The following is a 17,574-nucleotide window of genomic DNA, read 5'->3' as shown; positions in this document are numbered from 1 at the left end:
CAAAATGAAAGAGATCTTCCAGAATAAAAAGAGATAAAGACTTGAGGAAGATAATTTACAGATAGATTAAAAACTGTGGAAGATATAATAAACTCCAGAATATATCTGAGAGAAGAAAAGAACAACATTCAAAGAGCTAATAGCTGAAAATTTAAAAAGTATCTACGGTAAAGAATATATCTCAAACACTATCAGAAAAAAATTGATTAACAACACAGTTCTCATCAGAAATAAAGAAGACAAAAACAGAGGCATATTAGCTTAAAATGACAAAGGAAAATAAATGTAAAACTAGAATTCCGTACCAAGCCAGACCAGTCATTTGACAGGGGGATGTTCAAACAATTACATAGTAAATGAGGACATGCATACATACTTTCCAGCAGTAGTACTTATAAGTATATCTAGAGCATTGTTTTCCAAGCTACAGATTTAGTGGGATATAAAATCATTAAAGTGGTTGTAACTAGCATTTTTTAAATTAAATAGTAGAGAAGATACCCAAGGGGCACCTGGCTGGCTCAGTCAGTAGATCGTGCTACTCTTGATTTTAGGGTTAAGTTTGAGCCCGATTCTGGGTGTAGGAATTACTTAAAAATAAAATCATGGGGTGCCTGTGTGGCTCAGTTGGTTAAGCATCTGCCTTCAGCTTAGGTCATGATCCCAGTGTCCTGGGATCGAGCCCTGAGTCCCGCTCCCTGCTCAGTGGACAGCCTGCTTCTCCCTCTCCCTCTGCTGCTTCCCCTGCTTCTGCTTGCTCTCTCTCTCTGTCAAATAAATAAAATCTTAAAAAAAAAAGTCTTTAGGGGCACCTGGGTGTCTCAGTCAGTTAAGCATCTGACTCTTTGTTTCGGCCTCAGGTCTTGATCTTGGGGTTGCGGGATCGAGCCCCACTTTGGGCTCCATGCTTGGCACTGGGTTTGCTTGAGATTCCCTCTCCCGCTCATGCTCTCTCTCTCTCTCTCAAATAAATAAATCTTTAAAAAATAAATAAGTAAAAACAATAAAATCTTTAAAAAAAGGAACTACCCAAGTGTATCATACATAAGGGTAAAATTTCATGCCACTGTTTCAGTTTATACACATATGTAGAGAAATATATTTGTATGCCTATATAGGATCATGAAGAAAATGTATTTCTTACTGTGGGTCATAAATATCTGAGAGACCCTACTCTAGAGATGCTTACATATATGCATAAGAATAAGCTGTTCATTGCAGTATTGTTTGTAATATTTGAAAACTAGAAGCAACTTAACTGTATACCAAGCAACTTCATTAAGCAACTTAATTGCTTATCTAAATGCTATCAAAAAGTTAAAAGGAATGAACTAAATTTGTATATAGCACAGATGAGTCTCAAAAACATTATTTCAAATGAAAAAGACAAATTGTAGTGAATTTTTAAAAACAATACAATATATTGTTTATAGGTGCATACACATGTAAAAGTGTAAAGGATGCAGCACCAAACCTCTTGAAAGTTTAATCTGTAATGTTTTATTTTTAGAAATGATATCTACAGCATATGTATAGTGTTTCTGTCCACATCCTCACCAACACTTGTTATTTCTTTGGGGTACTAGACATTCTGATAGGTGTGAGGTGATATCTCATTGTGGTTTTGATTTGCATTTACCTGATGATGAGTGATGTTGAGCATCTTTTTCATGTGTTTGTTGGCCATCTGGCTATCTTTGGGAAAATGTCTGTTCATGTCTTCTGCCCATTTCTTAATTGGATTATTTGTTTTTCAGGTGTTGAGTTGTATAAGTTTTTTATATATTTTGGATAGTAACCCTTTATTGGATATGTCATTTGCAAATATCTTTCTTCTCGCATTTAGTAGGTTGTCTTTTAGTTTTGTTGATGGTTTCCTTTGCTGTACAGAAGCTTTTTATTTTGATGTAGTCCCAGAAGTTTATTTTTGCTTTTATTTCCCTTGCCTCTGGAGACATATCTAGAAAAATGTTGCTTCAGCCAATGTCAGACAAATTGCTGCCTGTGCTCTCTTTTAGGAGTTCTTTTGGTTTTAGGTCTCACATTTAGGTCCTTAATCCATTTTAAGTTTATTTTTTATGTATGGTGTGAGAAAGTGGTCCAGTTTCATTCTTTTGCATGTAGCTGTCATGTTTTCCCAGCACCATTGCATAGTCTTGCCTCTTTTTTTCAAAGGTTAGTTGACCATATAATCATGGGTTTGTTTCTGGGCTTTCTATCCTGTTCTATTGATCTATGTGTCTGTTTGTAGTATAACTTGAAATCTGGAATTGTGATCTTTTTCAAGATTGTTTTGGCTATTTGGGGTTTTTTTGTGGTTCCACACAAATTTTAGGATTATTTCTTCTAGCCCTGTGAAGAATGCTGTTGGTATTTTAATATGGATTGCATTAAATCTGTAGATTGCTTTAGGTAATATAGACATTTTAACAATATTTGTTCTTCCAAGCCATGAGCATGGAATATCTTTCCATTTGTTTGTGTCTTCTTCAATTTCTTTCATCGATAGTTTTCAGGGTACAGGTCTTTCATCTTGGTTTAGTTTGTTCTTAGGTATTTTACTATTTTGGTACAATTGTAAATGAGATTGCTTTCTCAGTTTCTCTTTCTATTGCTTCATGTAGAAAAATGCAATGGATTTCTGTACGTTGATTTTGTATCCTGTAACCTTACTAAATTCATTTATCAGTTCTAGTAGTTTTTTGGTGGAGTCTTTAGGATTTTCTGTATATAGTATCATGTCATCTGCAAATAGTGACAGTTTTACTTCTTTCTTACCAATTTGGATGCCTCTTATTTCTTTTTCTTATCTGATTGCTGTGGGTAGGACTTCCAGTATCATGTTGAATAAAAGTGGTGAGAATGGACATTCTTGTCTTATCCCTGATCTCAGAGGAAAAGCTCTCAGTTTTTCACCACTGAGTATGATAGCTGTGGGTTTGTCATTTATGGCCTTTATTATGTTGAAGTATGACCCCTCTAACCCCACTGTGTTGAGAGGTTTGTTTGTTTGTTTTATCACGAATGATGTTGAATTTTGTCAAATACCTTTTGTGAATATATTGAAATGATCCAATGATTTTTATCCTTCCTTTTGTTAATATGGAGTATCATGTTGATTTATTTGCATATATTGAGCCATCTTTGCTTCCAGGAATAAATCCCAATTGACCATGGTGAGTGATCTTCAATGTATTGTTGAATTTGGTTTGCTAATCTTTTGTTGAGGATTTTTGTATCTGTGTTCATTAGGGATATTGCTCTGTAGTTTTCTTTTTTTCTAATGTCCTTATCTGGTTTTGATATCTGGGTAATGCTGGCCTCATAGAATGTATTTGATGTTTTCCTTCCTCTTCTGTTTTTAGGAATAGTTTGAGAATAAGTATTAACCCTTCTTTAAATGGAGTTTTTTGATGCCCATTCGGTTTTGTTACTAGTAATCACCTTTTCTATTTCTTCTTGATATACTTTTGGAAAATTATGTTTCTTTGAATTTATCCATTTCTTCTACATTGTCTAATTTCTTGGCATGTAATTTTTCATATCCTTTGTATTTCTGTGGTGTCAGTTGTTACTTAACCCCTTTCATTTCTGATTTTATTTATTTGGATCCTCTCTCTTTTTTTCTTGATGAATCTGACTAAAGGTTTATCAGTTTTGTTTTTCTTTCTTTCTTTTTTTTTTTTCCTTTCCAAAGATCCGGCTCTTGGTTTCATTGATCTTTTCTATTTTTTTTCTTGTCTCTGTTACATTTATTTCTGCTCTGATCGTTATTATTTCCTTTCCTCTACTAATTTTGGGTCTTGTTTTCTCTTTTTACTTCCTTTAGGAATAAGTTTAGATTGTTTAAGATTTTTCTTGTTTTTTGAGGTCACTATACATTTCCTTCTTAGATCTGCTTTTGCTGTATCCCAAAGATTTTAGACCATTAGGTTTCATTTGTTTAGAGGTATTTTTTAATTTTCTCTTTGATTTCTTCATTGACCCATTGGTTGTTTATAACATGTTGTGTAGTCTCCACATGCTTAGGGTTTTTCCACTTTTTTTCTTGTAAGTGATTTCTAATTTCATTCCATTTTGGTTAGAAAAGATGCTTGATATGATTTCAGTCTTCTTAAGTTTATTGAGACTTGTTTATTGAGATATATGATCTATCATATAGAATGTTCCATGTGCACTTCAAAAGAATGTGTATTCTGTTTTGGCTGGAATGTTTATATATATTTATTTATGTCAAGTCCATCCAGTCTAATGTATAGTTCAAAGAAACTTTCGTTATTGATTTTCTGCCTGGATAATCTATCCATTCATGTAAATAGGATGTTAAAATCCCTACTATTAGTGTATTACTGTTTCTCCCTTGTGTCTGTTAAAATCTGCTTTATACATTTAGGTGCTCTAGTATTGGGTGCTTAGATATTTACAGTGCTATATCCTGTTGTCGGATTCATCCCTTTATCGTTATATAGTGCATTTCTTTGTCTCTTAATACAGCCTTTGTTTTGAAGTCTATTTTGTCTGATATAAGTATTGCTGCTGCAGGCTTTTTTTTCACTTCCATTTGCATGGAATATCTTTTTCCATCTCTTCACTTTCAGTCTGTATGTCTTTAGGTCTGTAGTAAGTCTCTTATAGGCAGCATATAGATGAGTCTTGTTTTTTTTGTTTTGTTTTGTTTTTGTTTTTTTAGAGAGGGAAGGGAGGGGTAGAGGGAGAGGGAGAGAATCTTAAGCAGGCTCCAAGCCCAGCACAGAGCCTGACTTGGGGCTCAGTCTCACAACCCTGAGATCATGACCTGAGCCAAAATCAAGAGTCAGATGCTTAACTGACTGAGCCACCCGTCACCCTATGTCTTTTGATTGAAGCATTTAGTCCATTTACATTTAACATAATTATTAATAGGTATGTACTTATTGCCATTTTGTTAATTGTTTTCTGGATGTTTTTGTAGTTCTTCTCCATTCCTTTCTTCTCTTGTTCTCTTTACTTAAGTTTGATTACTTTCTTTAGTGTTAGGCTTGGCTTTCTTTCTTTCTCTTTTGTGTCTCTATTACAGGTTTTTGGTTTGTGGTTACCACGAAATTTATATATAACATCCTTAGGGGCACCTGGGTGGCTCAGTTGGTTAAGCATCTGCCTTCAGCTCAGGTCATGATCTTGGGGTCCTGGGAACGAGCCTGTGTCAGTCTCCCTGCTCAGCAGGGAGTCTGCTCCTCCAGTCCCTCTGCCCCTCCCCCGACACATACACTCATGTGCTCACTCTCTCACTCTCTCAAATAAATAAAATCTTTATATATAACATCCTAAGTATTAGCAGTTAAGTGACCATTAAGCTGATGGTCACTGAAGTTTGAACACATTCTAAATGAGCTTCATTTTTACTTCCCCCTCCCTCATTTTATATCTCTTGTCATATTTTATATCTTTTAATTTTTGTGAGTCCCCTTTCATAATTTTCTTCTAGTTGTGTCCTTTCTTTTCAACTTAAGTCATTTTAACATTTCTTGTAAGGCCAGTTCGATAGTGATGAACCCTTTAACTTCTTTGTCTGGGAAAGTCTTTATCTCTCCTTCAGTTCTGAATAATAATCTTGCTAGATAGAGTATTCTTGGTTGTAGATTTTATTCTTTCAGCACTTTGACTATTTCATGCCACTCCCTTCTGGCCTGCAAAGTTTTTGCTGAAAACCAGCTGATGGCTTTATTAGGTTTCCCTTGTATGTTACTGATTGCTTCTCTCTTGTTGCTTTTAAAATTCTCTCTTTGTCTTTAATTTTTGACATTTTAATTATTATATGTCATGGTGTGTATCTCTATGGGTTCATCTTGTTTGGAACTTTCTGTGCTTTCTGAAACTGGATGTCTGTTTCCTTCTCTAGGTTAGGGAAGTATTCAGCTGTTACTTCTTCAAATAAGTTTTCTACCCTTTCTCTCTATCTTCTACTTCCAGGACCGCTGTAATCCAAATGTTTGTTCACTTGATACTGTCCAAGAGATCCCTTAACCTATCCTCCTTTTTAAAAATTCTGTTATCTTCTCATTATTCAGCTAGGGTAGTTTGCATTACCCTATCCTCCAGATTGCTTATATGTTCTTCTGCATCCTCTAATCTGTTGATTCCCTCTAGAGTATTTTTCATTTCCGTTATATTCTTCAACTCTGATTATTTTTCATATTTTTCTATCACTTTGTTGAAGTTTTCACTGAGTTCATCCAGTCTTCTCTGCAGTCTGGTGAACATCTTCATGATCATTACTTTGAACTATCAGGCATATTGCTTATCTCCATTTCATTTAGTTTATTTTCTGAGGTTTTGTGTAGTTCTTTGTTTGGAGCATATTCCTGTCTCCTCATTTTGCTTGACTTTCTGTCTTTGTTTCTGTGAATTAGACAGAATGGCTGCTTCTCCTAAACTAGAAGGAATGATCTTGTGCATGGTTGTGTCTATGGAGACTGTGGGCTTGGTGACTTTGGCTGGCTGACTGGAGCTGTGGCTGGCTATTGTGGACTGGAGGCCCCAGGGGACTCTGTGCTGGGGCTGTCTTAGTGGGATGCCTGGAGCTGAAGTTGGTGCAGGATGGGCAATCCAAGGGCTCTCAGTGCAGATGGCACATTGGCCAGACAGCTAAAGCTGAAGTGGGTATGGGCTGGGGTGGTCCCAGGGCTCTTTACAGAGAGGGCACCCTGGGAGTACAGCAGAAGGTTAAGTGGGTATGAGGCCAGGGGTCCCCATGGTTCTTTATTCAGCGGGGCTCTAGTAGCGTGGCCAGGGCTGAGGCAGGGCATGGGTCAGGACATTCTAGAATGCTATGCACCAGGGGTGTGCAGTCACCATCTGGAGCCAAAGTGGTATGGGCCTGGACTGTTCTAGGATGCTTTGCACCTGTGTCACCTGGACGAGATGGCTGGAGCTATAGTGAGTGCTGACCAGAGGTGTGCAATGTGTGCTGCACTGGGGCTGCTTTGATGGGATGGCTAGGGCTGGTGTGGGTTAGGGCCCCAGAGTTCACTGCAGCGGTAGACCCACTAGGGTACCTGGACCCTTTCCCTGTCTGCAGTATCAAGAGGGAGGGGGATTATCAACCATGGTGTTCACCAGCTCCCCTGACTTGGAGAGAGTTTCAGCAGCTCCCCTGACATTTTGCATAGTTCTAGGGTTGAGTCCTTTATATCCTAGTAGCTCTTTTAAACTGAGGCTTTTTTCTGTGCCCCAGGGTGTCCAAGGCTTGCTGAGGTCGCAGGCTGGCTAGGACATCCAGGCCCTACTCTCATCTGTGCTAGCAAGGTAGAGAGGAAACGTAAACCGTAGCGTTTGCCAGCTCTTCTAACCCAGAGAGAGTTCCAGCAGCTCCCCTGCCAAATGGCAGGGGTCTAGGGCTAGTTCCTTTATATTCTAGTTGTCATTTTAAGCCACAGCTTTTTTTTTTTTCTGTGCCCCAGGGCAGACAAATCTGCTCACCAGTCCCTCCTCATTGCAGTTCGAAGTGTCAGAGGTGGTGGGGGTTCCCTTTGTTACTGTGTCTCTGTCTCTCTCTCTCTGTGGTCTCTCTTTTTCTGTGCAGAAGCTGTTCAGTCAGCCCTCAGTTTTTCTTCAGGAGGCATTGCTCTATAATTAGGTAGATATAGTGTGTCCATGGAGGAGGTGAGTTTGGGGTCTTCCTACATTGCCATCTTGAACGAGAAAAATCTATGGTTGCGTGTCTTCTGTTTAGCAACATTATGAAAAACAGATTGTAGTAGCCAGATGGCCAGCATCAATCTCCCCAGTCTGTTTTCATGTTATTGGAGGGAGAGATACTTTAAGATGTATGCAAAAGTACCTATGCCCTTTCAAGTGTGACATACATAAGTTTATCCATTATAGGAGAGAGGACCTAGGAGAATTTTCACAAATTAGCTTCTGCTGAATAGGAAATGAAAGGAATTCATTTAAAAAAATTAAAACTCATATATTTAAGTATTTCATGAGTAAATAGAGGTATAGGGCAGTTTATAATTGTTGACAAATTTTTGGTAGATTTTGTCTTTTAAAGAGACCTATTCTGTTAGGGAAGAAGTCCAACTGTCCATCAGCTAAGTGACTGTTCTAAATACAATTGCATCCTTTACTATATCATTTACATTTTTATCAAGACTCTCTTAAGTTGGTACTTTTTTATTCTAACTTCTCCATCCATTGTTTTCCTTTTAGAACAAAATGTGCATGTCTTCAGCTGACAGCGAGGAATGCCAAGACTTGCCCCTTGTCAAGTAATAAAATAACCACTGGATATAAATATAAAAGACTACAGAGACAAATACCTACTGGGTAAGATACCTTGAGGATTTGTTGCAGGGTGTTTGTATTTTTGAAGGTGGGTACTTTATTGTTGTGGTCTGTAGTCTTATAGATATCATTAAATATTAATTTTTATACCAGAATCTGTGTTAAGGAATAAAAAACCAAACTTATATATTGTTCTTGGAAATGGAAGTCAGAAAAAAAAGAAATGTAAGTCAGCACACACGTAGCGTGCAGAGTGTACTTAAACACCTATCTGCTTTGAGTCTGCCTCTTACCCATTAGGGTTAGACTTTGGGCAGCTAGGAAATATAATTTCCCTATTAGGAAATATAATTTGCAAAGCTCATCTAAGAATTGGGAATTTTCAAACTTTCAAAATTGTTATTAAAAGATACATAGAAAAGCTTTCTTCCTAGACATTCCTTTCCTAGACATTACTAGACACTTTTTATTTTATTTTATTATTTTTTTTTTTTAAGATTTTATTTATTTATTTGACAGAGAAAGACACAGCGAGAGAGGGAACACAAACGGGGAGTGGGAGAGGGAGAAGCAGACTCCCCGCCGAGCAGGGACCCCGATGCGGGACTCGATCCTGGGACTCCAGGATCATGACCTGAGCCGAAGGCAGTTGCTTAACCGACTGAGCCACCCAGGCGCCCACTAGACACTTTTTAAAAGCTAACATATATTATGTGCCAGGCATAGCCTTAAGCACCTTGTAAATACTGACTCATTTAATCATGAAACAACCCTACAAGATAGGTACAATTATATATCCCCACATTAAAAAATGGAAAATTGATAACTCATCCAACATCACACAGTTAGTAAATGGCTGGAGCTATGATGAGAATCCAGGGAGTCTAGGAGCCTTCACACTTAGTCGGCCTCCTGTGGTAATTATTAGTGAGGTAGCAGCATAAACTGCTTTTGCTTTTAGTTTAGGATATCTGATTGGTTTTTTTTCTTGCATATTTTATTGACAGCATTTATGAATGCAGCCTGTTGTGCAAGTGTAATCGACGAATGTGTCAAAACCGAGTTGTCCAGCATGGACCTCAAGTGAGGCTACAGGTCTTCAAAACTGAGAAGAAGGGATGGGGAGTACGCTGCCTAGATGACATTGACAGAGGGACATTTGTTTGCATTTATTCAGGTAAAGCAAAGGTTCATTATTCAGATTACTATAGTAAGATCTGCATTCCTGAATCTCCATCTTACTAGATTTATGGTAAGGACAGGAGCAACAATATAGAGGAGGAGCATCAGAGGGGGGCAAGTGACTGGGAAGTTGAGCACTGAAGGGATGAGGAGACACCGGATATTCCAGAAAAGAAAGTCTCAATGGTAGAACTTGGGTTATTGTGTGAGGCATATTTTTTTCTTGTCTCCATGGCTACAGATGCTTTAGGATAAGTTAAGAAGACTTTTTGAATAAGAAAACTAAATGACTGACTTGCTAGGGTAAAGATTATCAATCAAAGACTATCTTGTTCAATAATTTGAACTCTTAGAATTTAACAAGTTAAGTCTGTAATAAATACCTGTACAGGATGATTCAGGCAGTGATCTTTAAGCAGCTCCCTCCATTTCAGGGACTCGAGAGAGTTGCTCATGCTCTAAGCAAAACTTCCCAACCACCATTTTATAGTTGTGCCATTACTGATTTTTTCTGGTCACAACCTGTAGGCCAGACACATCAGTCTTAGTAGTCTCAGCCATTTACCCCGGAGTATCAGGTAAAAATCCTCACTTCCTGTGTGCATCATGAAATGAGAAAGGTTGAGGAAGCATGGCGCTGGAGCCAGTCTAAAGGAATTGTGCTGGACCAAGTCTTGGCAGCAAGGCAGCAGAACCAGAGCAACTATCCTTATCTGAAATTCCAGGTTCACTTCAGTGAGAGCAAGAATTCATATAATTCATAACAGCCGCACTTGGATCCCTGTCACATACTACACAATTTGCCTACACATTCATCTCTCCTATTTCTCAAAATCACTCTTTGATGAAAGTCACCTGCCTTATATAAGGAGCCACATGGTGTCCAGGAAGTCTCATTGGCTTTGTCTGCATTACTAGAAAATGTACCTAAGGTATCTCTCTGATTCAGCTGCTAGTTTTGACTTGGTTACTATAGTTTTGGGTCCCTTAAAAGAAAGTGCATAAACTTTAAGATTTAATATTACACTAGAACTTAATATATTGAGAACAATAGGCACATATTACCTCAGATTTAAATAGGTCACTTTATAAAAAAATGTGTTTTTTTTTTTAAAGATTTTATTTGAGAGAGAGCAGGAGTGGGGGTGGGGGGAGGGGAAGCAGCAGAGGGAGAGAGAGAAGCAGACTCCCCACTGAGCAGGGAGCCCAACATGGGGCTTGATCCCAGGACCCTGGGATCAGGACTTGAGCCAAAGGCAGATGCTTAACTGACTGAGCCACCCAGGCACCCCTAAAAAATATATAAGTTTTAACTGATAAAGCATTTTAACTAGACACAAAAGCTGCAGTCTTAAGAGTGGAGTTCACCACGGGGTGCCTAGGTGGCTCAGTCTGTTAAGCATCGGCCTTTTGCTCAGGTCATGATCCCAGGGTACTGGGATTGAGCCGCACATTAGACTCCCTTCTCAGCGGGGTGTCTTCTTCTCCCTCTCTCCCTCCCCCTGCTTGTGCTCACTTTCTCTCTCTCTCAAATAAATAATTTTTTTTTTTTTAATTTGACAGTACAAGCAGGGGGAGCGTCAGGCAGAGGGGGGAGGGAGAAGCAGGCTCCCCACCGAGTAGAGAGCCCAACACAGGGCCCAATCCCAGGACCCTGGGATCGTGACCTAAGCTGAAGGCAGACACTTAACCAACTGAGCCATCCAAGCGCCCCAATAAATAAAATCTTTAAAAAATAAAAAGAGTGGAGTTCACCTCTCTAATTTTCTAGAATCCATTCTGATTTTATTTTTATTATTGTAGCTAAATCTGTTCTCTTTCATTTTATACCAGAACAGACAAATGCTTTTTTTAGGTGGTCAGTGTTTTTTCTCATATACTGGAAGATATGAAATCTCTTACTGGTGTTTTGTTTATAGTTTCTTACAAGAGTTTCCTAGGATGAGTTATTGTGTTTATTTTCATTATAGAAATATGGTACATTTCATAGAGTTCTTTAGTAATGGAGCAGAATAGAGATGTTCTTCTGTTGCTTAGCAATTATATTTTGTCTTATTAAACTCTTACTTTTTTTCTTTTAGGAAGATTACTAAGCAGATCTAACACTGAGAAACCTGATGCTATTGATGAAAATGGAAAAGAAGAGAATATTATGAAAAATATGTTTTCGAAAAAGAGGAAAATAGAAGTTGCAGATTGTGAGGTTGAAGTTATCCCATTAGAACTGGAAACACATAGAAGTGCTGAGACTGAGGAGTGTCCCCCTACGTTCAATAATAATTTAAAAGAGCCTGTTATGTAAGTAAGATATTAGGAACCCAATCAAGATTGATCTGTATTATTAAGAATGGTTCTCTTTGTTTCTTACTCACCCTCCCCCGAACTCCTATGTATCTCCTATGTATCGGCTTGCTTCACGGTTGTAAGTTTAACTCTGAGAAATCTAGAATGCTTATATTTTAAAAGCTAGCCAACATACTTAATTTCCTGTGTTCCATTTCTGGAGTTTTACCTTTAAAAGACTTATGCCTTTAATCAGAGTCTTTATGGATGTCATAACTTTTGCTGTCCTTTTTATTTTCTAGCATCTTATTTACAAACCTTTTCACAGATTATTTTCTAAACATACTTCAAAAATGATTGACTTTAAAATATATTTCCTTCTTTAGTGGGGGATAAGCGTAGGTGTATTAGATTAATTTCTAATGGATACTTACATAACAGTGATATCTTTATTTCAAGGTCCAATAAAGAGAATTTTTAGTGATATATACAATAACTTTTTTTTTCCTTTTCAGAGAAATGAAATGTAACAATATTTCAAGAATTCAGTATCATTCAGTCATTAGAAGTCCTAAAGTGAAGACAGCCATTATTCAACGCAATGGGAAAAGGATGGTAAAAACTGCAAAATGTAGATGGGGCCCTTCTGAGAACATTAACTGTGATCTTAACTTTCTGTCTTTTACTTAGCTCCAATTGTTTGTGTAACTTAATAATGTAGGGTTTCTTTCATTATTTTGGAATGGGCATACTCTTGAAGTGTTAGGACCATGTTTTATTTACTTAGTGTCCTCCATGGTCATTGACATGTTCCCAACTTAGATACATAAGGAGAGTGTTGGTCATGATCTGACAATGTGTTCCACTGAAACTGAGAGCTATCCAGTTCTGAGAATTTATAGAAAAGCTAAAGTGTTCCAGAGTTGATAGTGATACATAGTAAGAAAAAAGATGGAGTAATTCAGGTTAAGGAGATAAGGTTGAGAGATGTAAGAGAAAGAATAGACACAGCCTAATGAAAGAATCATCCAGAAAACACCATTTTACATGATAGCCTCAGAAGGTATACTTTTCAGTCTGTACTGAGAAAAATAACTAGTCAGAGACTATAACTTGGAAGCAAAGAAAGATGCAGGAAAAAGAACAGAGGAAGACATAAAGATAGTTCACAGTAGGGCTTGTAGATGAGAAATAAAAACTCTGCCCTAGGTGATGTGCAAATATTTGCCCTCTGCCTAGTAATGCACATACAGTAAGTATCTCCTCAGGATCATATAATTATGAAAAGGTTAGGCCATCAGACCACATAGAACTGGGTTTGACCTCCAGCTCTGGGCTTTCCACCTGGGTGACATCTCCACGTCTGCATTCCTTTATCTGTAAAATGAGGATAATATAGTATCTATCTCAGAGTTAAGAGGATTAAATGAGATAAGCTTCAGAAACTTTGTGTAGCACAATGCTTGACACCCAAGTGCTCAATAAATGTTGACCATTTAAGTAACTTGAATAATAATAATGATAATAATAATAATAATGGTCAACACTAGTTGAACAGTTAGTTGAGTGCCAAATGTGGTGTTAAGCTTATCACCTTTTTAAAAGTTATTAACATAAAGTGATTGCCCTGTATACAACTCATAAAGACAGGCAACTCCTTTAACCTTCTCTTTGAAGTAAAAACTAGCTAAAGTGTGCTTTTATCTTTGCACATCTTATAGTTGAAGCCAAATTCATAATATGGTATCAAAATTGAGGGATACAGATGTCTTTGAATTTTATTTTAAATTTTAATGCCTAAAGAATGTCTTGACAGTCTTGATAAATAAAGTCTTTAATATGTGGCTTACTAAAGTGCCTAGAAGTAGAACACAGCCAAAAGGGCTCCATCGCTCCAGAGATTCCTTATGGTATCAGCTTTGAGGCTTCCAAAACTAATGTGGTAGCTACAGCCAGATTGACACTTGACGAAAGAGGTCTAACTGCTACATTAAATTATTTTTCCTGACTTAGAAAATAAAGACATCTTACCTGTTCTCTTTCAAGGGATTTGCTTCCTCAGAGTCTGTCACCTCAGAAGATAATGATGGATTTAAACCAGCCCAAGTGCATCTGAACTCCAAAGCCGAGGAAATGAAAAGTAGGCTTTGTTTCACTCTGTGATAGCCTCCCTCTTCTGCCTTTTTGTCTGTCTCGTTCAATACCTGTGGCTTATTTTCTCAGACTTAGAACAAACAAGCTGCATTCATTATAAAAGTTATTACTTATGTAGATCAGAGGTTGACAAACTACAATTTATGAACCAAATCTGGCCCACCATCTGTTTATGTATGGCCCATGAGCTAAGATAATTTTTACATTTTTAAATAACTTAAAAAAATGAGAAGATGAATAATATATTGTGACACTTAAAAATTATATGAAATTATATTTTGGTGTCCATAAACAAAATTTTATTGGAGCATAGCCACACTCATTAATTTACATATTATCTCTGATGACTTTCACATTATGTCAGCAGAGCTGAATAGTCACAACAGAGACTATATGGCCCACAAAGCCTAAAATACTATTTGGCCCCTTGCAGAAGTAGTTTGCTAACCCTTGGTCTATACGCCAACAGTGACCCTGAGGCATTGCAGGAAGGAGTAGGGTAGACAACTCTGAGTCCACATGGTCCACAGTGTTACGTGTGGCTTTGGAAGCATTGTCCAAAGCAGCCATTTCCTAACTCTTTGTTAGGGGCTCCTTTAAAATTAAGATACATCATTCTGCAGTACTCCAGCCAACAGTGCTGTAGGGATGCTCAGCAAAAAGCAAAAATATTGCTATTCTGAGTGCTTGTCTTTCAGTGTTACCAGTCTACAGTAGTTCATGTTACAACTTGACAAACCTGGATTTTGGTACTTTTGCATTTCATAATATCCCTCACTGGGGAGATACTGCTGAGAGATGACCGTTTTTGAATAACTGAGCCATTGCCTCTTCTCCTTTAGAGTTTCTTTGCATCTGTATCCCCAACTCCTCACCTGGTCTTAAAGGATGGAGATTGAGGCTGGGGAGCAAGGCAGCTGCTTGACAGAAAAGGTCTATCAGAAAGGGCATTTATGTATTATAATTATTTCATCATCAAAGGGAAGGAAAAATCTCTTCTTCTACCCATCTTAGGTTATACAGCTGGGGCCTTGTAAATTAGACTGACAGATCGACAAGAGAAAAACAAGCAGAAATTTATTACCATGTATCACCATTACCATGTATATCACGTATGTAACACATGGGAGTACTCAGAGATGAATAATATAAAGGAGTAGCTTAGAGGGGTGCCTGGCTGGCTCAGTCATTGGGGCATGTGACTCTTGATCTTTGGGGTTGTGAGTTCGAGGCCAGTTGGGTTTGGAGATTACTCAAAAGTAAAATCTTAAAAAAAAGAAGTAGCTTAGAGCTCTGACTTATCTAGCATCTTTGCCAAAGAACAATAAATTTTTAGAGGAGTGACAAGACAAAGGAAAAGGACCTTGAGTCTCCAGGGGCAGCATATTGTGGGAAGGTAAAATATGGGAAACCAATAGTGGATAAAGGCTAGTTAGTAAAGTTTTTATGTAGATTCCTCTGGTTTGATTTCCGGGCTGATCAAGGTCTAAACCTGTTGCTGGTTGTAACTTTTGTCCTTCCTGGTAGGAGGAGGGAGGACACCTTTGTAAATTTATGTACTGCTTTTAAACAGATGGGGGAAAGCAAAGAACTTTTCCTGCATAGGCTACTTAATCACTCTTAGCTTAAAATAATTCTTATGTCAAGGAAGCATATTTTGGCATGACATACTCTGATTTCCTTCACCATTTAATGCATATGAGCCATAATGAGTACTCTTGCTTTTGGTTCTTTTGTTATTTTCATTAACTGCTACAGTGTGTGTGTGTGTGTGTGTGTGTCAGACGCTACAAAAATCAGTTATGTACTATTATGGTTCACAAGTAACCCATAATTAAAATATGAGAACATGTAGGAACAGCAGGCAGTAACAGTAATGATTAGATCAAGAACATTAAGAGAAATACAATTTCTTTGTGCCACTAAGGTAGGTGGCACAAGTGACTTTTTAAAAATAAATGATTTGGGGCGCCTGGGTGGCTCAGTTGGTTAAGCGACTGCCTTCGGCTCAGGTCATGATCCTGGAGTCCCAGAATCGAGTCCCGCATCGGGTTCCCTGCTCAGAGGGGAGTCCGCTTCTCCCTCTGACCCTCCCCCCTCTTGTGCTCTCTTCATTCTCTCTCTCAAATAAATAAATAAAATCTTTAAAAAAAATAAATAAAATAAAATAAAAATAAATGATTTTACTTATTCCATTTGACAAGCATTTACACTTCTGAATATCCTAAAAAATTATTTCCATTATTGGATAAGAAAAATGATTAAGGCAGTTCATCTTATTCTAAAGTATTATTGTTTGTAAAAGTATAAATATTGAATGGTCATCTAGCAAAACCTTCAAACACTAATGTGTGCAAAACCCATAGCAATACAGTTATTACTCTTGGGACTTGTTGAGGGTGACGCCAAGAGGATCTTCTCAGGCCGTTCATTGGTGTCCTAAAGGCCTACTCCCTAAATACCTACTCTGTTACAAGTGTTTAGAATATACTTAAATGGGTCCTGGGATCGAGCCCCGCATCGGGCTTCCTGCTCCGCGGGAAGCCTGCTTCTCCCTCTCCCACTCCCTCTGCCTTGTGTTCCCTCTTTCGCTGTGTCTCTCTCTGTCAAATAAATAAATAAAATCTTTAAAAAAAAAAAAAAAGAATGTACTTAAATGCAGATTCCAGAGTTGAAGAGAGGTAAGTTTATGAGGAGTAGAGATTAAATATAGTAGTGACAGGAGGCAATAGGTACATTCGTAAAAAGGGAGTAGAAAGAAGGCAGACCTGGAGCCAGATTTTTCTCAAACATTTGAGACTCTTCTGGGTTTCTTACCCCACTTCTCATTATGTTACAGGTCAGGTGAATCTCTTACCCTCTCAGAGGCTCAGTTTTCATTTGTAAAATTGGGGTACTATCTACCTTCATACATTGTAAGGATTAGCAATAATTAAAGCAACTAGCATTTAATTAGTATGTTAATCACAGGACTATTGATCAGCCAAGTATATTTGCTGACACTTCCTTCCAAAATATTTATTAGAGGATTCAAGCTCCTACCAAGTTAAAGACTCTGAAGACAATCTGCAGATTGAATCAGATGTGATAGATATAACTAAATGTAGAGAAGAAACTCCATCAGGGGGCAGATGTAACCAAGCAGCCACATTGGATAAACAGAGTATTACAAAGGAGTTCAAGGCTCAAATGCAAAAGCCCCAAGAGGAAAGATCTCCAGCATATCAAAACCATCAAGTCTTTTGTGAAAAAGAGTTCCCAAGTGAAACCAAGAATATTTCACCTGATTCTCTAAAGAAGTTTAATAAAGGGAACGTGTTTTTATTGGATGCCACAAAAGAAGGGAATGTGGGCCGCTTCCTTAATGTGAGTATATGGGCTGAGATTCACATTTCTAAACTATTTTTCTGTGCTGCTTTGAATGGTTTGAAATTTATGTGCAGTCATGTAATTCACCTGCTATCAGAAGAGAAAAAGATTCTGAAGTCAGAAAATTTTTTCTCTTTTTCAAATTTTTATTTAAATTCCAGTTAACATACAGTGCAATATTAGTCTCAGATGTAGAATTTAGGATTCATCACTTAACATACAAAACCTAGTGCACATCACAAGTGCCCTCCTTAATATCCATCACCCCACCCCCACCTGAAGTCAGAAAATCTTTAAAAACAAAGAACTTTTTCCTTGCTA

The 17,574-nt window shown here is 37.7% G+C and overlaps 1 protein-coding gene across 5 annotated transcripts in view; it reads left to right on the top strand.

Moving 5' to 3' along the window:
• Positions 1-17,574, top strand: part of SETDB2 (SET domain bifurcated histone lysine methyltransferase 2) — a 54,999-nt gene that overhangs the window by 31,667 nt on the left and 5,758 nt on the right. For 4 of the 5 annotated variants that reach the window (XM_081815435.1, XM_081815436.1, XM_081815433.1 and 1 more), the window contains 6 exons: positions 8,191-8,307; positions 9,273-9,442; positions 11,529-11,745; positions 12,246-12,345; positions 13,777-13,870; positions 16,910-17,250. In XM_081815435.1, coding sequence (XP_081671561.1) covers positions 8,191-8,307; positions 9,273-9,442; positions 11,529-11,745; positions 12,246-12,345; positions 13,777-13,870; positions 16,910-17,250 — 1,039 coding nt within the window. Of the gene's footprint in view, positions 1-8,190; positions 8,308-9,272; positions 9,443-11,528; positions 11,746-12,245; positions 12,346-13,776; positions 13,871-16,723; positions 17,251-17,574 lie in introns of those variants that run through there. The other variant, XM_081815437.1, reaches the window with a different exon arrangement.

This window comes from Leptonychotes weddellii, chromosome 3 (assembly GCF_054177405.1).
Source record: "Leptonychotes weddellii isolate Sample4059 chromosome 3, ASM5417740v2, whole genome shotgun sequence".
Lineage (NCBI taxonomy): Eukaryota > Metazoa > Chordata > Mammalia > Carnivora > Phocidae > Leptonychotes > Leptonychotes weddellii.
Note: the sequence above shows the minus strand (reverse complement) of the source record. Positions and strands in the feature narration are given on the sequence as shown.